This window comes from Mya arenaria, chromosome 6 (assembly GCF_026914265.1).
Source record: "Mya arenaria isolate MELC-2E11 chromosome 6, ASM2691426v1".
NCBI classification, from domain to species: domain Eukaryota; kingdom Metazoa; phylum Mollusca; class Bivalvia; order Myida; family Myidae; genus Mya; species Mya arenaria.
Genome location: NC_069127.1, coordinates 4,689,238 through 4,717,031, shown reverse-complemented (window position 1 = coordinate 4,717,031; position 27,794 = coordinate 4,689,238). Strand labels below are relative to the sequence as shown.

General features: G+C 36.3%; 1 protein-coding gene across 8 annotated transcripts in view; it reads right to left on the bottom strand.

Moving 5' to 3' along the window:
• Positions 1-27,794, bottom strand: part of LOC128236548 (intermembrane lipid transfer protein VPS13A-like) — a 67,265-nt gene that overhangs the window by 15,408 nt on the left and 24,063 nt on the right. For 4 of the 8 annotated variants that reach the window (XM_052951468.1, XM_052951475.1, XM_052951469.1 and 1 more), the window contains exons 21-63: positions 27,385-27,502; positions 26,984-27,152; positions 26,240-26,278; positions 24,521-24,638; positions 23,992-24,055; positions 23,373-23,685; positions 22,997-23,139; positions 22,637-22,749; positions 22,408-22,518; positions 22,100-22,203; positions 21,880-21,924; positions 21,520-21,654; positions 20,400-20,474; positions 19,946-20,166; positions 19,422-19,654; positions 18,938-19,086; positions 18,544-18,695; positions 18,224-18,324; positions 17,727-17,980; positions 17,510-17,626; positions 16,711-16,872; positions 16,379-16,472; positions 14,927-15,105; positions 13,113-13,241; positions 12,212-12,440; positions 11,613-11,828; positions 9,306-9,472; positions 9,025-9,096; positions 8,794-8,835; positions 8,499-8,635; positions 8,099-8,237; positions 7,303-7,380; positions 6,015-6,026; positions 4,668-4,748; positions 4,200-4,396; positions 3,901-4,009; positions 2,850-2,984; positions 2,466-2,555; positions 2,011-2,229; positions 1,730-1,813; positions 1,125-1,235; positions 731-883; positions 47-172 (exon numbers count right to left, since the gene is read on the bottom strand). In XM_052951468.1, the coding sequence (XP_052807428.1) occupies positions 47-172; positions 731-883; positions 1,125-1,235; positions 1,730-1,813; positions 2,011-2,229; positions 2,466-2,555; positions 2,850-2,984; positions 3,901-4,009; positions 4,200-4,396; positions 4,668-4,748; positions 6,015-6,026; positions 7,303-7,380; positions 8,099-8,237; positions 8,499-8,635; positions 8,794-8,835; positions 9,025-9,096; positions 9,306-9,472; positions 11,613-11,828; positions 12,212-12,440; positions 13,113-13,241; positions 14,927-15,105; positions 16,379-16,472; positions 16,711-16,872; positions 17,510-17,626; positions 17,727-17,980; positions 18,224-18,324; positions 18,544-18,695; positions 18,938-19,086; positions 19,422-19,654; positions 19,946-20,166; positions 20,400-20,474; positions 21,520-21,654; positions 21,880-21,924; positions 22,100-22,203; positions 22,408-22,518; positions 22,637-22,749; positions 22,997-23,139; positions 23,373-23,685; positions 23,992-24,055; positions 24,521-24,638; positions 26,240-26,278; positions 26,984-27,152; positions 27,385-27,502 (5,735 nt within the window). Of the gene's footprint in view, positions 1-46; positions 173-730; positions 884-1,124; positions 1,236-1,729; positions 1,814-2,010; positions 2,230-2,465; positions 2,556-2,849; positions 2,985-3,900; positions 4,010-4,199; positions 4,397-4,667; positions 4,749-6,014; positions 6,027-7,302; positions 7,381-8,098; positions 8,238-8,498; positions 8,636-8,793; positions 8,836-9,024; positions 9,097-9,305; positions 9,473-11,612; positions 11,829-12,211; positions 12,441-13,112; positions 13,242-14,926; positions 15,106-16,378; positions 16,473-16,710; positions 16,873-17,509; positions 17,627-17,726; positions 17,981-18,223; positions 18,325-18,543; positions 18,696-18,937; positions 19,087-19,421; positions 19,655-19,945; positions 20,167-20,399; positions 20,475-21,519; positions 21,655-21,879; positions 21,925-22,099; positions 22,204-22,407; positions 22,519-22,636; positions 22,750-22,996; positions 23,140-23,372; positions 23,686-23,991; positions 24,056-24,520; positions 24,639-26,123; positions 26,148-26,239; positions 26,279-26,983; positions 27,153-27,384; positions 27,503-27,794 lie in introns of all 8 variants that reach the window. The other 4 variants (XM_052951473.1, XM_052951471.1, XM_052951476.1 and 1 more) reach the window with 4 other exon arrangements.

The following is a 27,794-nucleotide window of genomic DNA, read 5'->3' as shown; positions in this document are numbered from 1 at the left end:
TCATAGTATACATATATAATACAAGTTTTATTTATATACACCTTACCCCATTCTCCATTCTGAGAACTGTGTTATGTGAGGTCCGAAATGGGAAATGCTGAGATACCACATTACTGCGCTCATACTTCACATACATGTTGAAACATTCAGTCACTGGCCAGAATGGGGAACACTGTAAATAGAGGATTGACAGAAACTCACTGCCCAGTTCTTTAATCTTAGAGCTACATACATATACGTGCAAGTGCATCAAAGCTTTTTATATTGATCTCACAGGTTTGTTTTTAAATCATCTCATGTTAGAGCATCTGAATTGCAAGCAAGGGGTCCTGGTTAGCACACTCGCATCTCACCTAGGCCACAAGGGTTTGATTCCCAGTCTGGGTGCATGTGAGTTTGAGTTTGTGGTCACTAAACCGGTTAAGTGGGTTTCCTCCGGGTACTTTGGTTTCCCCCGCAACACAAGACCACACTCTTGCTTGACATAATGTGAACGAGAGTGATTAAAATAATGTAATAACTTTTTTTCATAAGCATTGTTAAATATATAATTTGAAACTAATTGCAAGCAAGGGGTCCCCAGTTCAATGTACACACTGAATACTCACCTTGCTGTACCTGTGACACAAACATCATGCACCAAGGTCTTTGTGGCTAGTTCTTGAACAGTTTAATCTAATGAAAAGATTATACTTCTAGAAAACAATTTTTTCCTACTAGTCTAACAAACCTGTTTGGGGGCGAGGTCAAACCAGAGGTCGGTGTTCTTGTTTTCTTCCATGTAGCGGAGAGGCTTTGGGATAGTGTTTACGACCAGGAAGAACGGAAGCACCGTGATTATCTTTGTCAGCTTTAACTTTGACAACTGACACTGCACCATGAACTGGAAAGAATAATAACATTGGCATAACAGATACAGGATTAAGAATGTATATAGTCCATTCTGAACATCAAATAAGAAAGTAATCATGAAGCTTAGTCGACCATTGAAATATGGTTTGAAGTTTAAACTCTTAACTCTAATACCTATGACGTAGATCTCTACAGGGATTTCTACAGCAATAATCCATTTAACAACAAATAAGCTTAATCATGATGTATAAGGACATGTATATACTGGTTACCGTGTATTTTCTGTGTCTCTGGGCAACAAGACACTCAACGACCCCAGAGTTGCCGACAGTGTCTAGGGAAAATGCGTGAGACCAGTTTGACTCGTAAACACGGAGTTTTGCCTGCAACAACATCAAGTTACAACCAGTGTGGTACTAACATACAACTTTTTAAGTCAATCAGATATGGAAATTCACCCATGTTTACAATTTGTACAACTAGCAGTCATACATAATACAGTAAGTGTTGGAAAACTCTACTGGTAGAATAAAGACATTTATAATTATATTTCTCAAATATGAAATAACATCATTATGTATTTTGGACAGTCATGTACCGTAACAAGTGTAATAACTTTTGAAATGATGACATAACTGAATAGCGTTTAAAATATGCTTACTTTATATCTATATCTGTATTTCGCCCTCTAAATCATCAAATAAGCCTTTATGATTTAAAAAGATAATCACACTTGTAGTTATTGCATTCAAATTTATAAAAACTCCCTTAATAAATTCCGTAATAATTGGAACTCATGTATATCCTCCAGTTAAATCAAAAATATTTTTAAAACATAGACTGTTTCAGAAAAAAAATAAAATTGGAGTGTATCTACCTTTTTCCGCTTATTTTTCTTGTATCTAAATAGTTGTGGATAGCCAGATGGCTGACACTCCAAGGCAACATCTGACATTGAACCCTGAAAACATGTACGTTTTTAAGACATCAACTTTTTTAAAGCCAAAAGGCCTGTAATATAGTTAAAAAACTGCAAACCATATCTGATACATTTTCAACTTCAGGAAATTAAATTTCAATACATAAATACATATGTTAGCTGATATTTTTAACAGTATCCTATGTAATTTAATAGATCTAGCAAACAAAACTGCTTACCCTTATTTGGAATGACAGGTCTGTCTTGTTGACAATCCAGTACGGTGAGTATATGTAGAGGTTCCAGGTCTTGTTCACTGCACAGTGGATACCCAGTGACAGGTGCTTGTTGTTGTTGTCAGGGTCAAGGTCGGTATCCATGGAGACGGCCTTGAACTCTTCCATCTCCCGGGTGATGTCCAGTGTACCCCGCCAGTCACATGTCATGTAGTCAGACACCTGCAGATTTTCAGTTCATATATAACACATACATCACTCATCAGATTGAAACACTAAAGTAGTTTTTGATGGCAAACTTTTAAAAGTAGCCATGGTAATTACAATAAAGGAAAGCAATGGAGCACTGAAGGAAATATTTGACCATGGTATATATAAATATTGCAGAATGCATAATTGGATTCATTTTCTAGATACATGAAAATATATGAAAATATCTGAAAAAGATGTCTGCTTACAAAGAGGTTGAGCTTGTACGTCTGGTTCATGTTGACATTGTACAGTGGGGTGTTTTCTCCGTGTGTGAGACTGATCGAGTTCTCACTACTCTGAAATACATGCAGTGCATAAATAAAACAAACAATAGAATGCAAGCTAATGTATTTAAAAAAACCTGAAGTTTTGGCTACATTATAAATTCATTATAAAAGTATTTTTTTAATAGTTAGTTGAAACGCTTTTGTGAAATGACCTTTAGTACCGTAATAATTTTCCAGGCATTATTTTAATACCCATTGTCTTGGACCCATACCACAAAGGCGTCAAAGCCTACATTATCACTCAGCAAGACATCTATCGCAAAATTATTCAGTATAATAGAATCACACCAGCCACATTCCTACCTCGAGTGAAAACTGCAGGTCATATGGTAGATGGTTGTGAAGCACTACAGGGGGCAGAAGACTGAGGGTATAGTAGGGCACTGTCCGGGTCAACATCTGGGGCGGCCTCAGGGGTTCACCTTCCTCCAGACAAACCTTAAAAACCATAGAGGTAACATTTACAAAGATTTCTCAAAGATAAGAAATGGCCGATTACAAACTTTTACACACAACATAATTATGAAAGAAAACTTTTGGTACATACATTTTTTATCAAATTTACAATATAAATGTTGTTCATTTTTTGTCAAAAGGTAGCAATGAAAAGGAAAGGTAAATGTTATTTTGTATCATTTAATTTAGTGATGAAACGATTATTGAGTACAATCAATAAATCATCGCTGACAATGTAATGTCGGCGACAATCGATAGTGGTTGTCCAAAATCAATGTCGCTAATGTTACTACCACTATTTAAATATCTTTTTGTAATGCTGTAGCTCACATGTTCCACTTTAGGGAAGGTAATGCGTAGGGCACGCAGGACATGTTGCTGACGTTTATAGAAATAATAATTATAAACATATATAAATGCATAAACCTGACCGACACGCAAAATCTGTACACATATTGTGTTAACTACATGTATGTCACATTGTGCATCACCATGTTGTTTTATTTAAATATTATGTAACCCTTCCATTCATAATATGTTTATTGTAATAATTTGTACATAACTTGTATATCTTCAGTAATGGAGGAAATAAAGAAGATAGATAGATAGATGTACATTTATTAACTGCTCCAATAAGCATGACTATAGTATATCACTTACTGACTCCAGGTTAAACCATTTAAATGACCATGATAATACTATGTATATGAATGTATTCCCAAATTATATTATGAACTTTCGATTATGGCCCGATAGTAAATCGAAATGCTTCGTACGATTCGATTTGATTATCAATAGCAATTGGAGTCCGTTTTTTAAACACAAATTTAATTCTCACATTGAAGTTGTTTTAATTCACACCCATGGGTAATTATTAGTAATGAGTTTCCACATTTACCCTGATGTTGAACGGTTTATCGCCTGTAGTTGACTGACAGGACAGGTACGTCTGTCTGTCTTTGGTATGAACCAAGTCTTGCCACCAAATAGAGCTCGTGTTCTCATATCTGAAAGTATACATCAATTAACTATCAATTAAGAAGCGCATGACTATCCAGCAACATGACACTGTAAGGACATTAATAATTGTAATTTTCATATTTAATTCCTCACAATATAATAATGAATCTTTTAATAACTTGGATGTTAAATCTCTGTTATATTTCCTAGACAATAACTACATTCTTGTTAACTTACGAGAGTTCAGAAGGTGCTATAAATAGCGCACAATGGAATGCTGGGAAGAGAGGGACAGGGAAGACATCGTCGGGAGCAACAGTCCCCAGTTTGACAAACTCGTCCCCAGGGATAGGGCGGAGGTTGGACACTGGGAATCTGGAGAGGTCAGCAACACGAACCAGCACATCCACCGCTGTCGTTAGGCTGTTCCACACCTGGGTATAGGGATGGGAAAAATGTCATCATAAAGACAAGGAAATATGATTTCAACCCAACAGAGATATAGGCAAAAGGAAGTGATTTCATCCACAAGTCAATGCAGACAAGGTTTTAATTCCTTTTAAAGGTGCCGAGCCATGGCCATTCACAATGGACAAAAGAATCTAAATTACCAAGCTGTGCTATAAATAAGGGTACAGGGCACCTAATGGATATCCCAGACCACTATGATTGAGCATAAACTACCCGGAAGATGAGCATTGTTACCTGGAGTGGAGACTGGAAGGTTACGGTGCGGTGACTATGGAGACAGTCAACATCAAACACCACCCAGTAGCGACAACCATTCTGCAAACATATACACTACACATGAACATTCATTGAAAAGCATACAGGATCTCGTGTGAAGTGTTGAAATTACTGTCTGAATTCCTAGAATCTATAGTCATTAAGATAAATTTGTATGTAATCTGACTATGAAATTTTATATTCGCCATTCCAGTATATCATCAGAATTGTGTTTCTTTAAATTTATACATACAAGTAACAATGGTTAATTATACATAAGTAAGGTGCAATGACACCAATTTTTATAACACCAGTAATATACAAGAAAATATGTTACGGTTGTTTTACACTCAAAACAAGGTAAGTCATGTGATAGAACTGCATTAAACAAGCAAATTTGTTAAATTTATATCCCCCGCCTGTTAAGGTAAAGTAGATGGAATGGGAATCAAGTGTTGGTGAAATATTTAAACTGTAACATGCAATAATGCTGCAGAGTGATGAACTCTTATGAACGTTGCATATGAAATATATGTTTGTTTGCAATTGTTTGAAATAAAAGAATTTGTTTATAGTGTAGCATTTAAGTTTTTGATCCCACGTTACCCAGTTTCAAAATATTTCATCGAGGCAAACATTCTGATTAAGTTTCATGAAGATTGGACCAGAACTTATGCAAAAATATAGCCTCTTGAGTGTTTTCAAGGTTTTTCTAAGATTTGACCTAATTACCTAGTTTTTGACCCTATAAGACATAGTTATAAACTAATCCAAGATATCATTGAGGAAAATATTTCGATTAAGTTTCATAAAGATTGGAGAGGATATATAGCCTCTGTTTGTTTCCAAGATTTCTCTAAGATTTGACCTTAAAACCTACTGCAGTTTTGACCCCATGTGACCTACTTTTAAATTCTACCAATATTTCATCAACGGGAACATTCTGACATTTTGAACAAAGTCTGACCATTCAATACTTTGGTTCCAGACATGATTTTTAAAAAAATTGACCTAGTGGCCTAGATTTTGACTCCATGTGACCCAATTTTAAAATGCGGTGAGATTTCATCAAGTTTGAACATCATCTGACCAATCCCTACAAAATATGGTTCCGGAAAAAAGTAAGACGCACAGACCGATGGACATACTGAATAGCGGACAACGCCAAAAAATCCCTCCCCCGAAACCTTTGGTTCCAAAGGAGATAATAAATAAAGTTTACCACAAATAATGTACTAACACTATATATGTCAATATTGTTTCAATGTGAGTTCATTGTACAAACAATAACATTCCACAACAAGCAAGGATCACATAGACACTTACATCTAGTTCCTCCTGGCAGTGATAAATATAAACCTCCAATCAATAACACAGAACAATTCCAGTCAATAACACAGAATTCATCCAGTCAATTACATTGGACACTATCAAAACTTTATATACTATACAATCTGTGGTACATTGTATACTGTGAAATCATTAATGTTCGTGGGCATGAAATTTCGTGGTTTGCCGAAAAAAAACAATTTCGTGGGTACTTGAATTCGTGGATTTTCATTTTGAAAAAAAAAAAATCGAGGATGCGATCGTCCTAGATCGTCTGCCTAATATCCACGCGCTGGCCCGTGATTTCCGTCTTCTACGTCACTCGGTTTATGACACTCGCTTATGTGGTACGACATGACAATTAGTGCATATACCCATGTCACTTATCGATTTAATTGGGAATAAAGGTAATAAAAGAAGATGTACCCTGATCATAAATACAGATAGGGGAAGCCATTGAATGCCAATTAAGAATTTTGCAAACTGTGAAAACACCGAAAAGGTGCGTATATTGTCACGTTCGGCGCTTAGTAACCTTCAATGTACTAGTAATCAATTAATTATTTCATTAAATAAAAAAATCGAGTATGGACACTCATCACGCACATCTTGTAAACTTGGAGATTTTCATTAACAGCACACGTTTAAACACGTGCTTATAACTGTCATTTGCTGCATAAAACACATTTAATTGATTTGGTTCATTATTTGTTAAAGGCAGTTATAATATATTAACAGAATAACGATCGTAAGTTATAAAGTGAGACAGGTTTTAACACTGTATACTGCGACCTCTGTAAATAATATACTAGAGTATGTACGTAACAAGGCAATTGAAAAAGTGAATAAAGTGTTTATATTTCGTGGGATCTTGAATTCGTGGATCACCCAACCCACGAAAACCACGAACATTAATGCCCCACGAACATTAATGATTTCACAGTATACAAAATTAAAATAATACCATGATAATCAAATTGTTCTTCATCATAAATTGCCACAAGAAAGGAAAGAAGAGCATAACAACTGTCCTAGAAATTGAAATGCCACCTCAAAGATTGTATAAACACTGGAAGCCAGTCTTGTTACATGAAATTATTATTATTCCCATCAATATGTATGCCATTTGTATCTCGACATTAAAATATACAGTGTATTATAATCTCTAAAAAATCTAATCTTTGCCTACATAGTAAAGAAAGTTAAAAACACATTTAATATGTGTATGAGCATAATTACTTCAGAGCTCTGATTACTATACACCAGTAGTGTTTTAGTTTCGCACCTGCTTTGGGTTGAGGCTGACCAGTCGTCTGCAGGCACGGTTCATCAACAGACTGGATGTCGGTTCAAACCCACTGACCTACAGTCAAGTATAAAACCTCAATCATTGGTTAAAAACACACAATCTGTCTAAGGAATGTAGAATGGGAAATACCTCCAAATGTTATTTATTACTTATACTTCCTATGGCTTATACACTTGAAAATACAGTCGAACCCCATTGGCTCGAAGTCCTAAGGACCAGCAAAATAACCTCGAGCCTGGAAATTTTGAGCCAAGCGGGAATGTTTACCTTCAGTATATAGAAATCGGTTCTTTACATCCAGTTTGAGCCAACGAGGAATTCGAGCCAAGTGCGTTCCAGCCAATGGGGTTCGACTGTACTTGAAAATACGAAACTACAATAAAACCTTTCTGTTCCCTCATATTGTGTGGTATTTATATATATATACAACATTTCTGTTCGCAATATTGTGGGGCCAAAGATACCTAGATCTGAATGCTGTCCTTGTCTATCTTGGTGCCAAACATACCCCGATCTGAATGCTGTCCTTGTCTATCTGGGTGCCAAACATACCTGGATCTGAGTGCTGCAATTGTCTATCTGGGTGCCAAACATACCTGGATCTGAATGCTGTCCTTGTCTATCTGGGTGCCAAACATACCTGGATCTGTATGCTATCATTGTCTATCTGGGTGACAAGCATACCTGGATCTGAATGCTGTCCTTGTCTATCTGGGTACCAAATATACCTGGATCTGAATGCTGTCCTTGTCTATCTGGGTGCCAAACATACCTGAATCTGAATGCTATCCTTGTCTATCTGGGTGCCAAACAAGACATCATCATCAAACACGAATGCCCCCGCACTGACCAATGTGTGCCCGGCATCAGCCAAAGTCTGCGTCACAAATGTAAGGGGGCGCTTCTGACTGCTGTAAGTGTTATGAAATGATCTACGATATGATTGTGTTCTAGAGTAAGAGTTTTCATAAATCATATATACAACTTAAGGTTAATAATATAAAATTTAATCATGTAAAAATCATGTAAATTTAATCAGCTCAATTTTGTACAAAACAGGATTCAATGCATTTTGATGGCTGGTAATATCTTTAAAACAGAATCATGTTTATTTTTTATCTTTATAATTTATAAGTCTTTGACTAGCATATCAGTTTCCATGGCTTTTTTACCTGAGTGAGGCTCCATCAACATCATCTTCCTCTTCCTCCTCTGGCTCCTCAGTGATGATGTCATCAGTTGGTGGGGCCGACAATCTCATATCGCCAGGGTGACACACTTGACACATGTGTACATAGTCACTGTGCACCTGTAAATATCCAAAAGAAATACATGAGTTATTATACATACGCAGCATCACTATGCCAAAAATAAAAGCAGGAAACAATCCTTAAATAGTCTTACCCTGGCTAAGAAATAAAGCAAATTACATTTTTTACATTGCAAAAATATTTCCACGAAACTGACCTTGACACTTTTATGGACAACAATATCAGCATCCAGTCCAGTCTGAAATATAAGTTTTCACACAATCACATAGAGATCTTTAACAAACATCTTCTTATAACTTTTGAAGAAAATGTTATTGATAAAACAGCCATCAAGAAAGAACTGAAACCTTAGAAAAGATGCATCTTTTATGATTAAATGTTGTTATTTCCAAAGATAATACATTAACTGCTGTGTGTGTAATTGTACCTTGTTAAACATTTCAAAGGCTGGAAGTTTTCTGATATCCATCAGACCCTCTGGTTGGGTCTTGTCAAGGGCCTGAAAACACAAGCATAGTCTAAAAAATGAAATAATGTCATGTAAATTCTACCAGCGTATTTTATACTTAGCCACATACTTCTAAATAAAACCTTAATAAATTATAATGGTTTGAGATAACAAACTCAATAGAATAAGCGAACAACTAGTAGAATGCAAAACAGTGATGTATATAGCTGAGTCACTAAAAGTTGGTAGAGCTGGTGTACCTGCATAACGTCATGTATTACATTGATGGCAGGTGGTGTAACATTGAGTAGAAGTTTGTCTGGGGACGATAGGACCATGTAAGTGCACATGCTGCCGGGAGACACCTCCTCACCCTCTGTCTCCATGGTAACCAACCCTCCATCCACATCGTCATAGTGCTCCGGGCCTACAAACAACACTTAAGTATAGTAATAAGTATCACCTTAAGTTTTGTTGTTAAACTTGCTTAAACACTGTAAAGACTTTTTTAATTATGTCATTGACATGACGGCCATCAGAATTAAATATTTTCTGTATATAATTGTCAAAAGTCTGATATTCATTTTTCTACATATATAAGACAATAATTCTGCAAATCAGATGAGTCACCTATCAGGAGCGCTTATCAATTTTCTATTAAAGTCACCATGACCTTGACCTTGGACCAACTAACCCCAAAATGAATAGGGGTATTCAACTGATTATGACCAATGTGCATATATAGTTTGAAGACCAAGTCATTCAAAAGTTTTTGATCGCAAACAAAAGTTTGATAGCGACGCTGCCTGACAAAAGTAATCGAGTAATGTGTGTGCCATGCTTTGCAGACAACACATTAAACAACTAAATAAGCTTACTTAATTAGCTTGCTTTAATCTGTAAAAGTCTGATTTTTATAACAACAAATTACATTGGGAATGCATGCATGCATATATATATATTTTGTAATGAGGATTAACTTTTGGATGAAAACTCAAACACATATAATAGCAATGGCCTGGCAGCCCAAAATAGCAAATAAACACAAAACATGCGGATCACAAAATCTAGTTCAATGGAAAAATCAACAACAATCCAACTAATTGCTAAGAGACAATTAGTGGTTAAATGTCTCAAAATCATAATGAAATGGTAAGCTATAAAACAAAAAACAGAAGAGGGGCGATGTAAACAAACAGTCAAGACTTGATTTGAGACTCAAGGCTCAAAACTACAACTTTGTCGTTATTTTTCAAACATAAATTCATGGTGAAAACTGCTAAATTTATTACCACTTGAAAGATACACTATCATTTTCACTGATTATGTAAAAAAACATAATATGACCGACTATTTGATATTTAAAAAAAATAAAATTTCTGAGTCAGAGTCTGGACTGATCGTGAACATGGACTCAGGGGTCAATTTCTGTGTAAGATGTCAAAGCAAAACTGAACCAACCTAGGAGAACAAAACAACATCAGTTCAAAAGAAACATATTTGCTTAAACAATTGAATCAAAAACACTAATAACCACAAACTCAACATCATTGAAGAACTAGACTTCCATGAAATAGATGTGTTGCCTGTGAGTAGAGCCCAATTTATATACCTTGACCTTTACCTTTGACCTCAAAAGAGGTGTGATCTTATGATCTTGATTAATACTTTCTGTATTAAGATTTGAAGACCTAAGGATCAAGTCTAATGGATATATAAAAAGCGAAAACAGCTTTTCTAGAAAAGGTCACCACTCTTGACCTTTGACCTACTGACCATTCATATTCAATAGGAGTCATCTACTGACCATGACAAATGAGAAAACAAGTTTGAGGATTTTACCACTTGTCATTAACAACACATTCACTGATTATTGAAGCAGATAAAGGTTACCGTACTTGACTTTCACCTTCTGAGCCAAACAGGCATCATTGACTGACCATAACCAGTACACACAAAATAAGAAGACACTACAATATCTTTTTAAAAAGTTATTGATCGGAAATGAGTGTAACAAGGCATACACTGATTATTGATTCAGAGTCTTTTTCAAATAAAGGCTACCATGAGCTTGACTTTAACTTCTGACCTGAACAATCAACAGGGATCATCTACTGACCATAATCACTGTGCACACAAAATTAGAATACACTACAATGTCTTTTTCTTAAGTTGAACAGCAGAATGAGCTGTAACACTTCTCTTTGGGAGGTAAGGGCAGGGATGGGAAGAGAAAGGGGTACCTCCCTTGGTGCTGTTAACCGAGTCAAAATGATGTTTAGACCAGAAGAAGGTCCTGTAACACTTCTGTTTGGGAGTTAAGGCAGGGATGGGAATGAAAAAGGAGGGGCAAATCTTGTTGCTGTTAACTGTGTCAAGATAATGTTTAGAACACCAGATGGACTTGTTACACTGACGACGATGACGCCTAACAAAGTAATTCCCTTGTGTCTGCAATGCTCCAAAGGTGACACAAAAAACAAAGACTAATGCCTCTAGTCAAGCAAATAGCAAGTGCTCAAATACAACTATAAAAACAACATTGAGAAACTCATCAATGGACAAACCAGTCCGAAACTTGACTGGTCCCTGTGGCGTTAGAAAGATGGGTTTATCAAGTGTCCAGTCTACGGAGTCATCATTATCATCGGTCTCGCTAACATCAGCATCCTCACTGCTGTCAGTGTTGAAAATGCTACCCAGTTTGCTAGTGATTGTGTGAATAAGGCTCTCGTTTTCTGAGTCAGATTCACCTTGTACACTACTATGGCGGCTAAGCGATTCTGAAAGCAGGTGGTATGGAAATCAGAAGGATGGAGATGCTGCCACTGTGATTCCCCTTATCCCTTCTGCTACAAACAGATCACAAAACAAAAACATTTTTGTTAAGATCATGGTGAGGTACAGTATGATTATCATAAGAAAGATGGTAATAACACCCTGGGTGAGTTGGGTTGGTAAAGAGTACCACATAGTACCAGATAGTGCTATGTGAGAAAGCTCCTTTCCAAAGCCACGACCTGAATCAAAATAAATAGATTAATCAAGGAAGCACTCCCTCCTTCACTTCGTTGCATAGGAGTTGGTAGATAGCGCTCAATAGAAAACAGCTTATGCAACTCTCCCCTGTATATTACCTCTATTGTTCTCCGCCTTTGAACCTTACCATAGCTCTTATCACTGGCAATCCTCATTTTCCTGCGGGTAATTTTAGGTCTCAGGATTGTCATTTCATTGGGCGAGTCAAGTTCTTCGTCTGCATCATTGTCGCTGCTGCTGGAGCGGAACTGACTCCTGCTGATCAGGTTCTGTACATCCGCCTGGATTCCGTCTGGCATGTCCAATCCGTCATCGTCATAGCTACACACAATCGGGAAACTCTGGGCTTGGAACATCTGTGGATATATATCAAATTGCTAAAAGCTTAAATTAACTGAAAACAAGAACATCACGCAGTTAACGTAAAACTCATCTGTTTTTATTATTTAAGCAAACAATCGGCATAACTCAACAATTTTTGTGGCTTTGTTACAAATGTGCACATTGTCTCCTGTATCATATTCACGCAGTTTCATATAAATCTTTTGAACATCATTTTTAGTTATGGTCATGGTTCAAAGTTTTAGCCTGACATTACCAGTGTTGACAACGACCCCAAGTCTATGACAATACAGTCAAACCCCCCAATGGATCAAACTCCCAGGGACCAGCGAAAATACCCCAAGCCTTGGGAAATTTGAGCCAACTGGGTTTGACTGTACACCATCATTTTTTTAGGAAATAACATGAAAAACAAGAGGCCCAAAAGGGCCTATGCTCTACTGGCATGGCTTTTGTGGTCATATCAATCCAGAGCATGTATGTATGGGTAAAAGGCAACAGACATATAGTTTATGTTTTGTGTTTGGGTTACCTGAAAACGTAGCACGTTCAACATCTGAGCCCATAAAAATTTAACAGTTTTGAAATTGTTTCAAGTTATTGTTATTTTATAAATAAGGTTATCAAATATAACTTAGAGAGATACATATTGTTCTAAAAGTGTATCATAAGGGATGATTGCTGACCTGTATTTTGAGCGCCCAGGGCTCGTAATTACCCTCCTGGACCATGTTGGGCTCTATAAGGGGCTCCCACACACTCAGCCTCTCGTTATAGTAGCACACATCCAGCTCCAGGTCTGTCAGCATCCTCATCTACATACGCAAACATTACTTAACTTCAACATACAGCTATCACTGAAAACATACCTAGTTAATAACTTAATACTAATTAAGAAATAGTACAGCAGCTAATTGTATAAAACTGGTTAATTGTTTGGTCTGGTTAGCCAAAATGTTTATTGGTTGGTCTAATAATTACTATTAACCAATACATTCATTGAAATGTGACAACTAGTCAAGATTTAAAAAAATATTTTGTTAAAATCACAAATTCTATTTTAGACAACAGTTTTGCTTCAACGGGTATCATACGTTAAATATCTGTATTGCAAAACCTACTCAAAGGTTGCAGACAGTCTTAAGTCTTTAGTGAGCCTTATAGTGAATGACTTTTTTGATAAGGCCCACTTAACTGAATGTAAAAAATATATACTGTTTGTAAGGCCTGCTGACAATTATATAGGTAGAGCACGGACAAAATTATGTAAGGTATAAATGTCCATTGTCAGAGGCCAAGATAAAAAATTTTCTTGGGCTCAAGCTTTCGACTCAATGGGAGAGAAAGGAATCCTATGACAATTATATCACCTTAACCTCTAGATAGCTCTTATAGGCCTAGATGGGTAGCCCGGGACTACTGGTCTGTGATTGACAGGACATTAGGATAGCGGGAGTCTAAAGCTATAAAATTACGCTGACCAGGGCAACTGAGGGCAAGTTATAACATCAGTATGGTCAGACTGTTTTCACAGGTTTTCCACAGATTTCAAGCAAAAGTGAAAATTCCTGATTTTACTAAGATTTATACAGCAGCTAGTTATCAACTACAACTTGAATATATTTACTTGATCATAACTTCTAGGCTTTTTACACCAAATACAATATGTAGAATTAAAATATCTTCTTTTTCATTTTGAAAAGGTATTAACTAGATTTTTTACACATTGTATAACTGTATCAAATTCATTTTGTATTATTGGTATGCATCCTTTCACATTTATCATGTAACAATTATTTGTACAAAACTTCATATATGAAATTATGTATGTTTTTTTATTATGTTTTACGTCATTATCCTATTACATATACTCACTATTGATGGTAATAATGCATTGAATTGATTTTTTTTTAACTTAATCTACATAGCTTTGCATTATAATATAAAAAGCTATAAACATACTCTAAACTATTTGTGTTCATATATTTCTCTTTACCCAAGCACAAAAATTCCAGACTGACCGTGCTTGTAATAATGATTATGACCAGCAAACTGCTTTTCAATGACCCATTACCCAGCTTGAGTTAATTCCCCCTGTCAATCACAGACCAGTTCTCCAGGACAACCGATCTAGGTCTTTAAACATACCTAACAGCTAACACATATGACAGAGTGTTTCTGCAAAGCAGATACTGCAACCAGTTTTAATTCATAATGAATGTAACCTATTTATAACATTAATAATCATAATCGGTGCAAACTGCAAGAGTATGAAAAAATCCCCCCTCCCCCCAAGTAAATGACACCGATCAAAATTCTCCCTTTCCATTTCTTCTGAAAAGATGGACCAAAAATCCATCCCCATGTTTTTAAACTATCTTAGAATAGAAACATAACAAAATTTAATAATTGATTTAATGATTTTCTCTGCCTCCCATCAACTGCATACTGGCTTATTTTTTATAAATATTAGTTTGTAGATGTTTTAAAGTGGTTTAACCTGTTTTGTCCAGTTTGTGAGCTTCATGTCAATGGAGGTTCGTACGCAGAGAAGGGGTGCAGTCTGGTCAAGATTCTCCACCTCGAAGAAGGCACACACTTCCTCTACATCAACAGTCATAGTCTCTATTGGGGCCTCTGCAGGGCCAAACATCGGGGCCACACTCTCACCATCATTGTCTGCAAGGGAAGGAGAGGCATACATGTATGTTATATGTGATATAAAGTGTAATGGTTCTATCACGGCTCCAGCAGGGCCAAACACTGGGGTCATGCTGTCACTATCATTGTCTGCAAGGCGAGAGGGGACATGCATGTATGTTATATGTGATATAAAGTGTAATGGTTCTATCACGGCTCCAGCAGGGCCAAACACTGTGGTCATGCTGTCACTATCATTGTCTGCAAGGCGAGAGGGGACATGCATGTTTGTTATATTTGATATAGTGTCAAAGTCTCTGTTGGAGCTTCTCCTGGGCCAAACACAGGGGCCATGCTGTCACTATCATTGATTGCAGGGTGAGTTGGTGTAACAAGCGTCAATAGTCAATACGACACTTTTTGCTCTCAACTTGCAAGACAGCCTAAATTTAACCGATTTTTGAAATTTATTCTGAAAAATAGACTTGGAAATGATATTTCAAGTACATTTTGCAAGTTAAGTCTTCAATATTATGCAATAACACAATTAACTTCAGGCTTCTGATTAAAAAAGTCTTTATCAACTTTTCAAAGTGTAAGCCATTTAAACTAAATTATTGAAAAAAAACAACAAGAGGACCATGCTCTTCTGGCATGGCTTTTTTGGTCATTTCCCATCCAGAGCAGGAACGTTTGGGTGAAAAGGCAACACACTGATAGTTCACAAAGCCAGGGGAGAAAACCAACTGCACTCTCTCTCTGAGTACAGGTTGTCTCTCTTAGACTGTAATGTTCACCTCTTTAACAAAAGCAAGGGAGTGTATAGCAAAAAAACAACTGCACTCTCTGAGTACAGGTTTCCTCTCTTAGACTGTAACTTCACTTGGCAACAACAGCAATTATAAAATTTTCAAGGGCCATAATCCAGTCAATCCAGGTGGATCTGGCTGGTATAAAAAAAGGAATCGAGCTTTCATGGATATCTAACTACTGTATAAGTTTTATTAAGATAAAATAAAAAATAAGAAAACTTTATCACATTCACAAGCAGATGTTTAAGGATGCATGGACGGCAGCCTTTCCAATGCGCTTAAAAAACTGGTTTAAAAAAGGAATCAAGCTCTTATGGATATCTAACTACTGTATAAGTTTGATTAAGATACAATCAAATATGAGAAGACTTTATCGCATTCACAAGCAGTTGTTTAAGGATGCATGGAGGGCGGACACAGCGCCTTTGGTCAATACGGCTAAAGAGACTATTGCCAAAGCCTGTTCCTTAAAAACTATATACAAAATACTGGACGCCTACATTTCTCAATCCACTTTTCGGGTGTGATGGGCTTAATCTTCCACATGTCTTTCACTTCCGGCACTGTTGTGTCTTCAGACAAAGACTCAGATGACTGAAAAACAAACCATATATACAAAAGCATGTATGAATATACTGTTTTCTGATTATATCAAAATATTTGGTTTGAAGAAGAAAGAAATCTCAATGTTTACAAAAATAAATGGTGTCAATCTATTAATACCTGAGCCTAGGACTGTTGTAGAATCTCTATTACATCATACAGCAGTTTGGTTTGAAGAAGAAAGAAATCTCAATGTTTACAAAAATAAATGGTGTCAATATATTAATACCTGAGCAAAGGACTGTTGTAGAATCTCTATTACATCACGCAGCAGTCGGATGTTGGGTGGGGTAAAGTGCACATAGATTTTCTTCATCTTGACTGCCATATCCAGCTTGTTGTTGGTCACATTGTATTCTCGGGAAAACTCCATCTCACACGGAGACAACATCTGACGTGACAAATGCACAATTTGTACACAGAGAAGGCAACAAATGCACAATTTGTACACAGAGAAGGCAAATAATGCACAATTTGTACACAGAGAAGGCAACTAATGCACAATTTGTACACAGAGAAGGCAAGAATATGTGATTCAGTGCTAAACCTTATCACATTTTCACCAAAACAAACCTACAAGTGCATCTACATTTCACATAAGTATAAACATCCCAACCTCTTTATATTTTTTGTAATAAGTTTAACGAGCACAATAATGTGAGCTCATGTATGTAGTTTTAGCACACATGCCTGCATATTTTTGTGAGATTTTCTCAGTTCAAACACTACTGTTGGCAGACATCTTGTATTTTCATGTTAAGTTAGGATTCTGAGCATTATTACATGGACACCATGGTTATTTGGGTGAGACTGTAGAAGGCAAATACATATTTACGAAATATGGTTCCACACACCTTATGTTGACTTGTTGTCAGATTTGTTATCCTTGAACTGTGTTGTTATAGAATAAATATGACGAAAGTGAAGATCATAGCTATCTTGTCATCTATAAGTACCTGAACCTACATGTACTAGTTGACTATACCTTTCTTATATACCGAAAATGATTGCCTGTAACGTAAGCATACCTTAGACTTGTGTTCACTTGCTTTTCCATAGATACTGGAGAACATCTGTAGCATGCTCACTTTGGAAGAAAGCCTCTGCTCTACTGCACTCGACGTGAAGTCAAACGTAATATCTGCCTGAAATTTACATTTAATAGTCAATGATTTTCATGTACAGTCATGCTTGTTACTTAAGAATCATTACATAATGATCATAAATGGAAATTTAGAACCTCACATTTATGACGATGATCCTGCTGCTGTTGCTGCCTGGATCTGCCAGGATGACCAACTCAGGCTGCTTCACGGAGCAATACACTGTCATAACCGGGCCCCCATCCACCACAAGTGCAGGGAGGGGACCTGGGATGAGGCTGTCCTGCGGTGGGGCTGGGCTGACAGGGGAGGTAAGTGCACAGGTGAAAAAGTCAGACAACTCCAGGATATATGGGATCTGAATGTTGATGGTCACCTTCTCCATCATTATGTCAGCTGAATTTTAAAGCAAAAAAAGTTACATGACCATTAATTTGCTATTTGAAAGTTGCTGTCGATCTTGATAGCTCTTTCATTATAAAAATATACACCAAAACTTCAAGAATCCATTTTTAATGTTCAAAATTATGACTAATAAACACAGAAATGAGAAAGACAAAAATAATATATCATATTAGTCCCAGTGTATTTTTAATACTGTTAATACAACTAATAAAGAACAACTTGTGTTTTAATTACCTTTCTGGTTACCATCCCCGCTAACCTTGTATATGATGGACACCAGGGGTCGGTCAAGGTCACCGTCAATGTCCACCCGAGACTTGTTATAGTACAGCACTCTGCCAAGTACATTTTGTAATAAAGTAAAGCTACGAACTTAAGTACATTGGCAAAGCAGATTTATAGTAATTATAATGAACATGTAAACTGATCCTGCCTAAGAGAGTTAATAGAACATCATAAAAAACACAAACAGAATATCAAATTTTTTATTTGTAAGTTCATGTACTTCAATTGGTTCAAATATGAAAGCATATGAATAACACATTTTAAGACACCTTTTCTCGACCAGCGTTGTGTTAGGTTTTGTGTTGATGACTGCGAGTGTTTCCAGGGCAACCGTGACCTTGGTTTCCCCATCACCATGGAGACTGGCTGTACCGCTGATCTTTCCCATTAACAACCGAGACAGGTCTGCATTCTCACCCTCCTAAACACCAATATTATTATTATACAAGTAGTTAACAATCATCATCCTACACATAGATGATCATGTCGATCATAAAGCACATGCCATGGGTCAATCAATGGTGCATTTTGATTTTGTTGAAAAAAAAATTACACAGCAAGTTTATAAATAAAGATGCTCTAATTATAAACAAGCCCACAATGGTTTTAGCATTTAGAAAAATAAGGTAATATATATAATCATGTTTAACAATGGTTGCTGACCTTTGTGTCTTGTGTCAAACAAAGCTCCATTCCCTCCAGAGTGAACAGCACAGAGGTGGCCGTCTTCTTGTTTGTTGTTGATGAAGCCATGACAACAGTGCCCGACTCCAGACTGGACTGGCTTACAAGGGGCATTCTTCTGGTGGGCTCTGAAAATCCAAAACATTGAAAGGTTAGAGATGATAGTGTTATAGGTGATCACCAGGGGAATGTTCTCTTAGCTTCTTCAAATGGACACCAGTACTTGTTTCTACCAAGAAAACAGACTCGAGAGTGATTCATTATATCAGGTTACAGCTGTCTTCACAATTGAGCTAATATTGATATAAACTAAAAGATCTGAGCTGCTGACAATAGAAATTGATATTATCATAGTTATACAGTATAGTAATTAAACTTTCAAATTATGGGTTTAAACAGATAACATGTGATATATATATATAGTTCACTGAAAATACATGTTGATGATTACAACCATGGTTACCTGGGTCAATTGCCATTGCCCCCTCAGCCCAGTTGACCTGCAATGTTGCCATGATGACCTGTAAGTCTCTACATGTCATGGAGCAGCGCACCTTCCCCAGGCTACAAGTCATGTCTGTCTGTACATCCGCCATCTCTGGCTCAAGAGCAATGCGTACATCTGTCTGGAAAGTCATCGGCTCCAGAATGTGGCTCACAATGTTAAATGTTTCATCTGCGCGGGAAAGTTCCGCCCTGAAAAGTACAGTTACTTTCAAATCTACCATTCTTGATAACTGCAATTACAACAAAATGTCAAATGTCTTCTTCTATGATCATCATATTTTCTTTAAAATTATTTAACATAAGTTGAAAGAGAAATTCCTTTACTGCAGACAACTAAAAAATAAGCTGAAAATATAATAAGAAATTTTGGGCTGGAAAGATACACACAATTGAAAGATGAGATGGTAAAGCAGAAAGCCAGCTGGCACATGTTATTTCTTTTGCTCATTTACCTTACATATTTTTAATGAGACAACAGACCTGCTGAGCTGCACACGAGAGAGGGAGACATAGACATGGTTCCACTCCTGTTTCAGCCCCTGCCCTACATCAGTGAAGTCAAACTCATTCTGTACATGCAGGTCACCTGACTTCAGGATCAACAAGTCTGGGGAGTCTGACTTTATGGGGATCAGAATTGTAGGGGTCACCATGGTAACATTTAAACCAAATCTTCTGTTCTCTTCGTGGAAAGTTCCAACCTGAAATCAACATACACAGGAAGTAAAATAAAAATGTTTCAAAAGGTTGCAGATTAACAGTCACTTAAATCATTTGATTATCTTTATAATATTAAAATCACAACAAACATAATGTGTGTGTTTGCAGTTTTCAGAAATAAAAACTAATACTTGACCAGCATAAAAAACTTAAGATAATAGCCACTGTGTGGGTCAAGGTTGGTGTAGTTTGAAATTTCTAAGGTCAAGGTCACCTGTTTGGAGACAGACATGAGGGCAACTGCTGCTGTGTCCTTCACCTCTGGGCTCACTAGAGGCTCTGTAAACCTCTGAAAACAACAACAATACTGCATTCAAATCATTTAAAAATTTCCCTAAAAGAATAGATCATCTCTATTTAATCCAAACATTGTATTAAGGCAGAGATAAATGTGTCAAAGTTCACCAGCAACCAACTGTTTAGCCAAAATTCACTTCAAATTTCAGAACACTCCCTCTCAAACTGTGTAAGAAGTTTCCTAGAAAGAATCCCCTATAGCCTTAAGTGTAGAATTTAAGTTCAAGAGCACATAACTCTTGAAAGACTTTGCCGCAACTGTCAAAAATATGCAAGGCACTAATACACTTGATGGTGATAATTTGTAAACTTCAAGGGCACGTAGCTCTTTAACTGCTTTGCTGCAACTGAAAAAAGCATGTTAGGCACTTGTGTATACTTAAGGAATGAATTGCGGGGTTGATGTCATTATCGGGGTATGAACGCAATTGGGTTGGTCAATGTGTGTGGAGTCCAACGGACTCCAAGCGTACTTTGACCAACCCAATTGCGTTCTTATCCCTGATAATGACATCAACCCCGCAATTCATTCCTTATATTTACACCAATAGTTCATTATTTCATTCAAGAATTGTTAAAAAAATACTTCATTTCATTTAAGAAAACCTTTCAGTAATCTGTTCTTACCCATTCTGTAAATAGAACGACCCGACTATAACCGGAAACATTTTGTTCAAATGACGTCACAATAACGCGGGAAAAGATCAACTACTTGAAATCACTTTAAAACGTAAAATTGAAACACTTCTGGTACCAATACATTTAAAATATAATAAACAAACACTTTTAAAAATGTTGCTCTATATTTTACGGGACCTCAAACACAATACAACCAATAACAAGATCAATAGCTTTCATGTATATTGTTATGCAATGAATTACTATCCGAACCTATCCGAAGATGTTGCGTTCATCGATTGATGAACGCAATTGCCGAAAGGCAGTTCATTTAAGGAATGGAAGTTGAGGTGTAAATATTTAATGGTGACCGACTAACCAACCCACCATATATTGACTCTAATATACTGTGCACACACCATGATTTCCCAGTAAAACTTTCCAAGGGCGACCAACTGCACATGTCCGACACGTAGGGTAAGGGTGTAGTTGTGGGGCTGGGGACTCCGCCTGTTGTCACTTGGCAGGCTGTCTGTGTGACTGTACTGTACGAACTAGCAAAATACAAACATCATGTATGTTACATGTACGATATTATCTTTAGAATATCAGTTTCTTCAAAATTACAGCTGGTTTTAAACAGGTATATCTAATCATATTCCAATAATAACATGCACTTTACACAAAACATATGAGCTCTTAAGAATACCTCTTCAGTATAAAACTTATACCAAAAAATTGTGGCATTTTTTCTTCTTAAATAGGCTACTGCTACTTACTGAGAATTCACAAAGGTGTCCATCTCTGTCCTCCAACATCAATATCTGTAACAAATATAACATAATGTGTTAGCCTGGTTTTAAAAAATGCAAGTTGATGGAAGAAAATGGACAGGGTGTTAAGGGTGAAAAGGGCACATTAAGTTGGGCTGTGCCCTATGTGAGCAGCCTCACTTACATGGACCTAGAGGTATATCAACTACTGAGCAATTCTACTTACATCACGATACAGAGCACCATGTGAGCAGTCCTTCACATCAATGTCCTTGAGGCTGCCCAGTAATACAAGCTTCTCTCTACGCTGGAGCCCGTGACCTCGCAGATCTGTAACATGTCTAAGCGTTTTATTCTTGGAAGGTACAGAAATGTTGAATTCTGATTTGATTATATGACAATGCTTGTAAAAATAGTGGAAATTCATTTTGATGAAATATTATTAGATAATGGAGAATTAATGAAGGGCTACATAGGTTTCTGTATTCTTTGAATAAGAAATATATAAGAAAGGTTATGGTAACATAAGCCCACCTTTGATATGTATTTCTGCAATCTTGCTGTTGTTGTCAGCCAAGGTCACACACACATCATGAAGGTCAAACAGAATATTCCACTGTACAGTCCCCCTTTCATCTACAGTTTCTGAAAGTGTAGAAACATTACATTGTAACAATAGAATAAATATATTTTATTTAATCATTTTTACACATTTCTACATATCGTTTTCCAATTTAACATAGTTATAAAAGTTCCATCGTACCATCAACTGGACTGTCTGCCTGTTTGTTGTTTTTCCCAGGGGCATCTGTTGCCGTGGTAATGCTTGAGGAGGCTGCTGTGCTGCTACTGCGCATCATGTCTGCAGTCTGCATACTGGCAGGACAGAGAGATATTATTATTGTTGATCTTCGGTATAAAGTGGTTTCTGTCATTGATAAACTATTGAAATAAGATTGCGAAGCTTGGAAATCAGCAAACTGAATGAATGATATTACATGAAGTATTTTGGCTTGTAAACACATCCTTGTTCTACAAATCTACAAGCAGGTCAACTCTTTGGTTTAAGGAAAGCATTATATTCTACAATAATTCTTCTCCCTGCTATCACTGAGAGTCTGACCTGGATGTGATGCCCTCGAGGTAGGTGCGGAGGTGCATGAAGGCCCCCTGGTCCACCAGCACATTGAGTGTCTCAAACTGCAACCTCACAGCCTGCCTTACACTGCTGTATGTGCTGGAGAAATCTGGGCAGTCTGGAGACACCTGTAACACCCAGATTATTTAATACCTTTTGAACATTTGCTATTTTAATAGCACCTTTCATATAACAATGAAAGACAATGAATCATATCTTATCTAAGTATATGTATGTGAGAAAAATAATGCATATAACACATATCCCTTTTTTTTGTTCCTGAATATATGTTTTAATTCTAGAGGTAAAATACATCGAAAGTAAATCTATGAAGCAAGACAAGCCAAAGCATTTCCCCCACCTGTCTATAGAGAATAGAGACAAGGTCTGTGCCAGGTTTGGTACTCATAAGTTCCATATATGCCCCAGATGTTCCAACATGGATCTTGTCAACCAGTTGAATAGCCCCAAGACTGGCATGCCCACACAGCCCATACTCTGTCATCGCAGCGTCCAGGCGGAGTCGGTCAGCCCGGAACATGAGGTAAGGATTCTCCTCTCCATCCAGGACCTTGGACAAGTGAATAACCACCTCGCGAACAATTACGCGCACCACAATGTTTGCTGTGTTGTGGTGTGATGATATGTCGTCTACTGGTTTCACTTCCTCATATCTGTATAACACGGTAAGGACTTATACATTCAATTTCCTTTTCAAGCACCTTTTTAATATAAACATAACTATAATTTTTATAAACATAACTATAATTTTATTTTTTGTTTATACTTATAACTCAATTGTAACAAAAGACGGTAGCTTATAGAATCACACGATAGCTTATAGAATCACACGATAGCTTATAGAATCACACGATAGCTTATAGAATCACACGATAGCTTATAAAATCATACTGAAGTTTGTTCTGAGCTAGTTACTCAAAACAGTGTCTATCATGCGTCAAGTTTTGCTTGTTTCTTACTTTTGCAGCAAGGTCTTTGTTTCCTCTTGTTCATCATCATATGGAATGTCTACCTCATCAGAGACTGTAAATGAAAAAAGATATTTCAAGTTTAGAAATTCTGATAAACATGAGACTGAAGACAGGAAAGAGATCAATCTTCCTGTTCAGCGTTGGTCCACAGTGAATTCACATGTACTGCAACTAGAACAGTCTGTTACTTTAAAATCAAGCATGCATAGATCTAATTTTTCACTTTTAAGCAATTGACTGAAAACCAGCAGCCATATTCAATTACCACCTTAGATTTAACTTAATTTTAAGAGTAGAAACTGAGTGTTTTGATTGGACTGTGAAATCAATTGGCCAATCGCCTGAATGAAATCACTGAGGCATGTCTTAGGAAAAGGATATTAATTTTTAAGAACTATATTTAATACGACCCCAGAAATACCATGTATAAATTTACACAGAAAACCTTTTATCAAATTACCCAATGAAGACCTTCAACAATTTAGAAGATCTGCATTATTATACAGCAATAAATTACCTAATCTAGGTAATTTGGGCTTGCGTTTTGACTTGTCAACTACCCTGCGTCCCAGAATGCTCTGCTTCATGGACCTCAGTGTGGCCATGTTTGGATCCAGCTGGAGCTCATTGGGGTCCTGGCAAGAAAAACATACAAGACCTTATTATTTATATCTTAGGTTGTTTTTTATTAATTGTCAATATCAAAGGAAATCTTGAGAAACACAATTTGACATTCTTAACTGTTATTATCAACTACAGCTGTTTTTCATTATGCTTAACATTTCCAAATAAAACATGGTTTTGTTATCATACCTTATTAAACAATATTAATTCAATGATAAATTATAATCAACAAATAATCCAGAAGATGTTTTATAATAAAAATAATAAAAAAATTTGTTTAAAGACAAGTCCAAAGTGTGAGTCTTTCTTCCAACTCTCAATGCTTGTTGAAAGGTAAAATGCTTTAAAAGCAATCTAATGCCATTCTGAAAGCAAGGCAGGGAATGCCGGTGATAGGTTGAATGCAAGGAGGGAAAAGTATACAACTATGCTTGTGTAAACTTTAAATAATTTAGAAACACTATCTGTGAAATCATGGCGGTTGGCATGATGTTAAGGTACATATCTGATGAACAAATAATCCTGTATTTCATAAGCCATTAGGCCAAAAAGAAAATGAAATAATTTGGTTAGGGTTACATACTTTCCAAAACAGGTAGGGTAGGTAGGCTTTTTAAAAAAAAATTACCAACTGACTATAAAAACTGTAAGGTCGGCACCTATTTTGTAGGTATGGTCGGGTAACCCGAACCAAATGTTTTTGTTTTTTTTAGGCCTCGGCAATAATGCTAAATGTTGGAGCATGGTGACCCCACATTATTTTGGTATTTTCTCAAATAGTATTGCTTGTTGATTACTAGTATGCAAGATAAAAGAGAGACTACAACACATTATAGATAAAATTATTGCGTTTTTCTATTTTGTTCTTTATTTCATCTGCAATCAGATGTGGAATGACCTATCATGCAACTTTAAAGGTTGTAAAAGCTTGCTTGTAACACTTTTTGTGTACTATATTTAGTGTATTCTTTCTCTACACATTACAACCTTCCAAATGATACTGATATAACATTGGGTCACATGGCACCCAAAATTCACTTGAAGATGCTCTCTTACTCCCATATACGCAGTACCACAATTAATACAATTGTTTTAATTAATGTAAAAGGATGAATAAATATTGAAAACAATGGTTCTTATGAAAGATACCATGTTTAATTGGAAAGATAGGTGCAGAAAACATGGTATTTCTACCTTATGAGATGATAGTTGATCACTGTAAATCTTTTAGGCACAAGTCATTTAATATTTGAGCATTTTCAGTTATTAAAAACAGGGTTACAATCTTGTTATCAGTAATTAATATTTTTCATAAATGCATTATTAAGTAAGAAGTTAAAGGTTAAATGTTATACATGTGCATGTATTGATTTTAAATACGAGTGTCACTTTAATTGCTCTTAAATGCACTGTAACACGAAAGTTGTAAAACAAAAACAAAGTTAACCAAAACAAACAGGGCTTTAGGAAAAGCTGAAGGTAGTAAGCATTCTTACAATGTCAGTTTTCTTATATGCCTCCTGAAAAAGGACATACCAAAAGAGAAAGATTGAACAATTCAAAAAGGATTCATAGATTCTTGTATCAAACAGCAGATTTTAAAATACCTTACTTTTCGTTCCTTTGAGGATACCATAGTGGTTTTAGTGCACTTAAATATAAGTAGACAGGTTAATAGTATTGTTTTACAGCTAAGAAATTGACTTTGGACTAGGAAAATTTGTTTTACAACAAATAAGAGATTGTATCCAGTTCACAACAAAAGTCATGTTTAAATGCTGCATTTTGTCAGACTCTATTATCAATGTATCAACATTTCCACAGAACAGTCCATGCTATTGATGTGTACACTCAAAGAAAAAACAAAAACCTGGGCCAACCTGGGCCAGTATTCATAAAACATCTCAACTCATAGCGTAACTTAAGTCATTTTTCTAAGTTACTATTATTATCTACTACTAAGTTATTATCTCATTGATCATTTGATATAAAAGCTAAATACTCTCTGAAATGCTTTATTTTTGTATTGACCTTATTGAATAAACATACTTTTACTCTAAAATCATTTATACTTTTCTTTTATTTTGAGTATGAAAATTTTAAGAATTGGACTTAAGTTAAGAATTGACTTAAGATATTTAATAAATACCGGCCAAGGGACATAACTAACTCATTTTTTAATGTAACACACCATGAAGTCCCCTTTCTTTCTTTGTTTTTACCAGTTTGAGACATTCTGACAAAACTTTTTTCAGCTGGTGTTATGCATGTGCACAGCCTGAATCACTAGGTATGCCCTAACAACTACATGTACATGACTAACAGGCTTGCTACTGTATGTTACATATGGCCGTACCAGTGTGTAGAGGTCAGTGGCAGGTGCCCCGTCCACCATGTCATCCCCAAGGTGGTGCATGCTGGCGCTGGACGTCACTGTGAAGTTGTTGTAGAATTTCCACAATACCAGCAGCTTGTGGTCGGAGATGCTCACCTCAAATGTGGGCAAGGTTGTTATCACCTTTTGTCTGGAAATTTAGAAGTAATCTCCATAATCTCAATCAATGTTAAAGCCCATAATTCAATGCAGGGAACTATACATGACAAGCTTGAGTATGACAAGCATGAATAGAATGTATTTCGATTTCGTTTTAATATATTATCTAATAAGAAAACTCAGTTTGCAAGTGCAATCTTTAAACTAAAACAATGTTTAATACTGAGAATACATTTAAGTATCACAATGATTTAGCATCATACTGTGGCAGTTGTTTGTAGCTTGGTTTGACAGAGTTGTAAAAGTCCACAGTGAGCTTCATGCTAGGCAGGATGTGATACTTGGAGGTGGGCTGGATCTGGGCAGTGTGCCAGTCATCACCTGAACAAAGTATAAGAGGAAAGCGTTAACATTGTGATATGGGGTGGTCGACTGAATCTGGGCTTTGGGCCAGACATCACCTGGGGAGAGTATAAGAGGAAATTGTTAACATTGCTAGAATTTTCATAGTGGAGACATTGCCTCCCTTGGTTTGCAGTGTTAACAGTATTATTGGTAAAGGTCTTACTAAAAGAAGCATTAGTATTTCAGATAAACTTTATAATTATGCATTATTTTTGAATTCTTATGACTTTATTCTTACATGCACAGGAGTATGTCCAATTTCACTGAT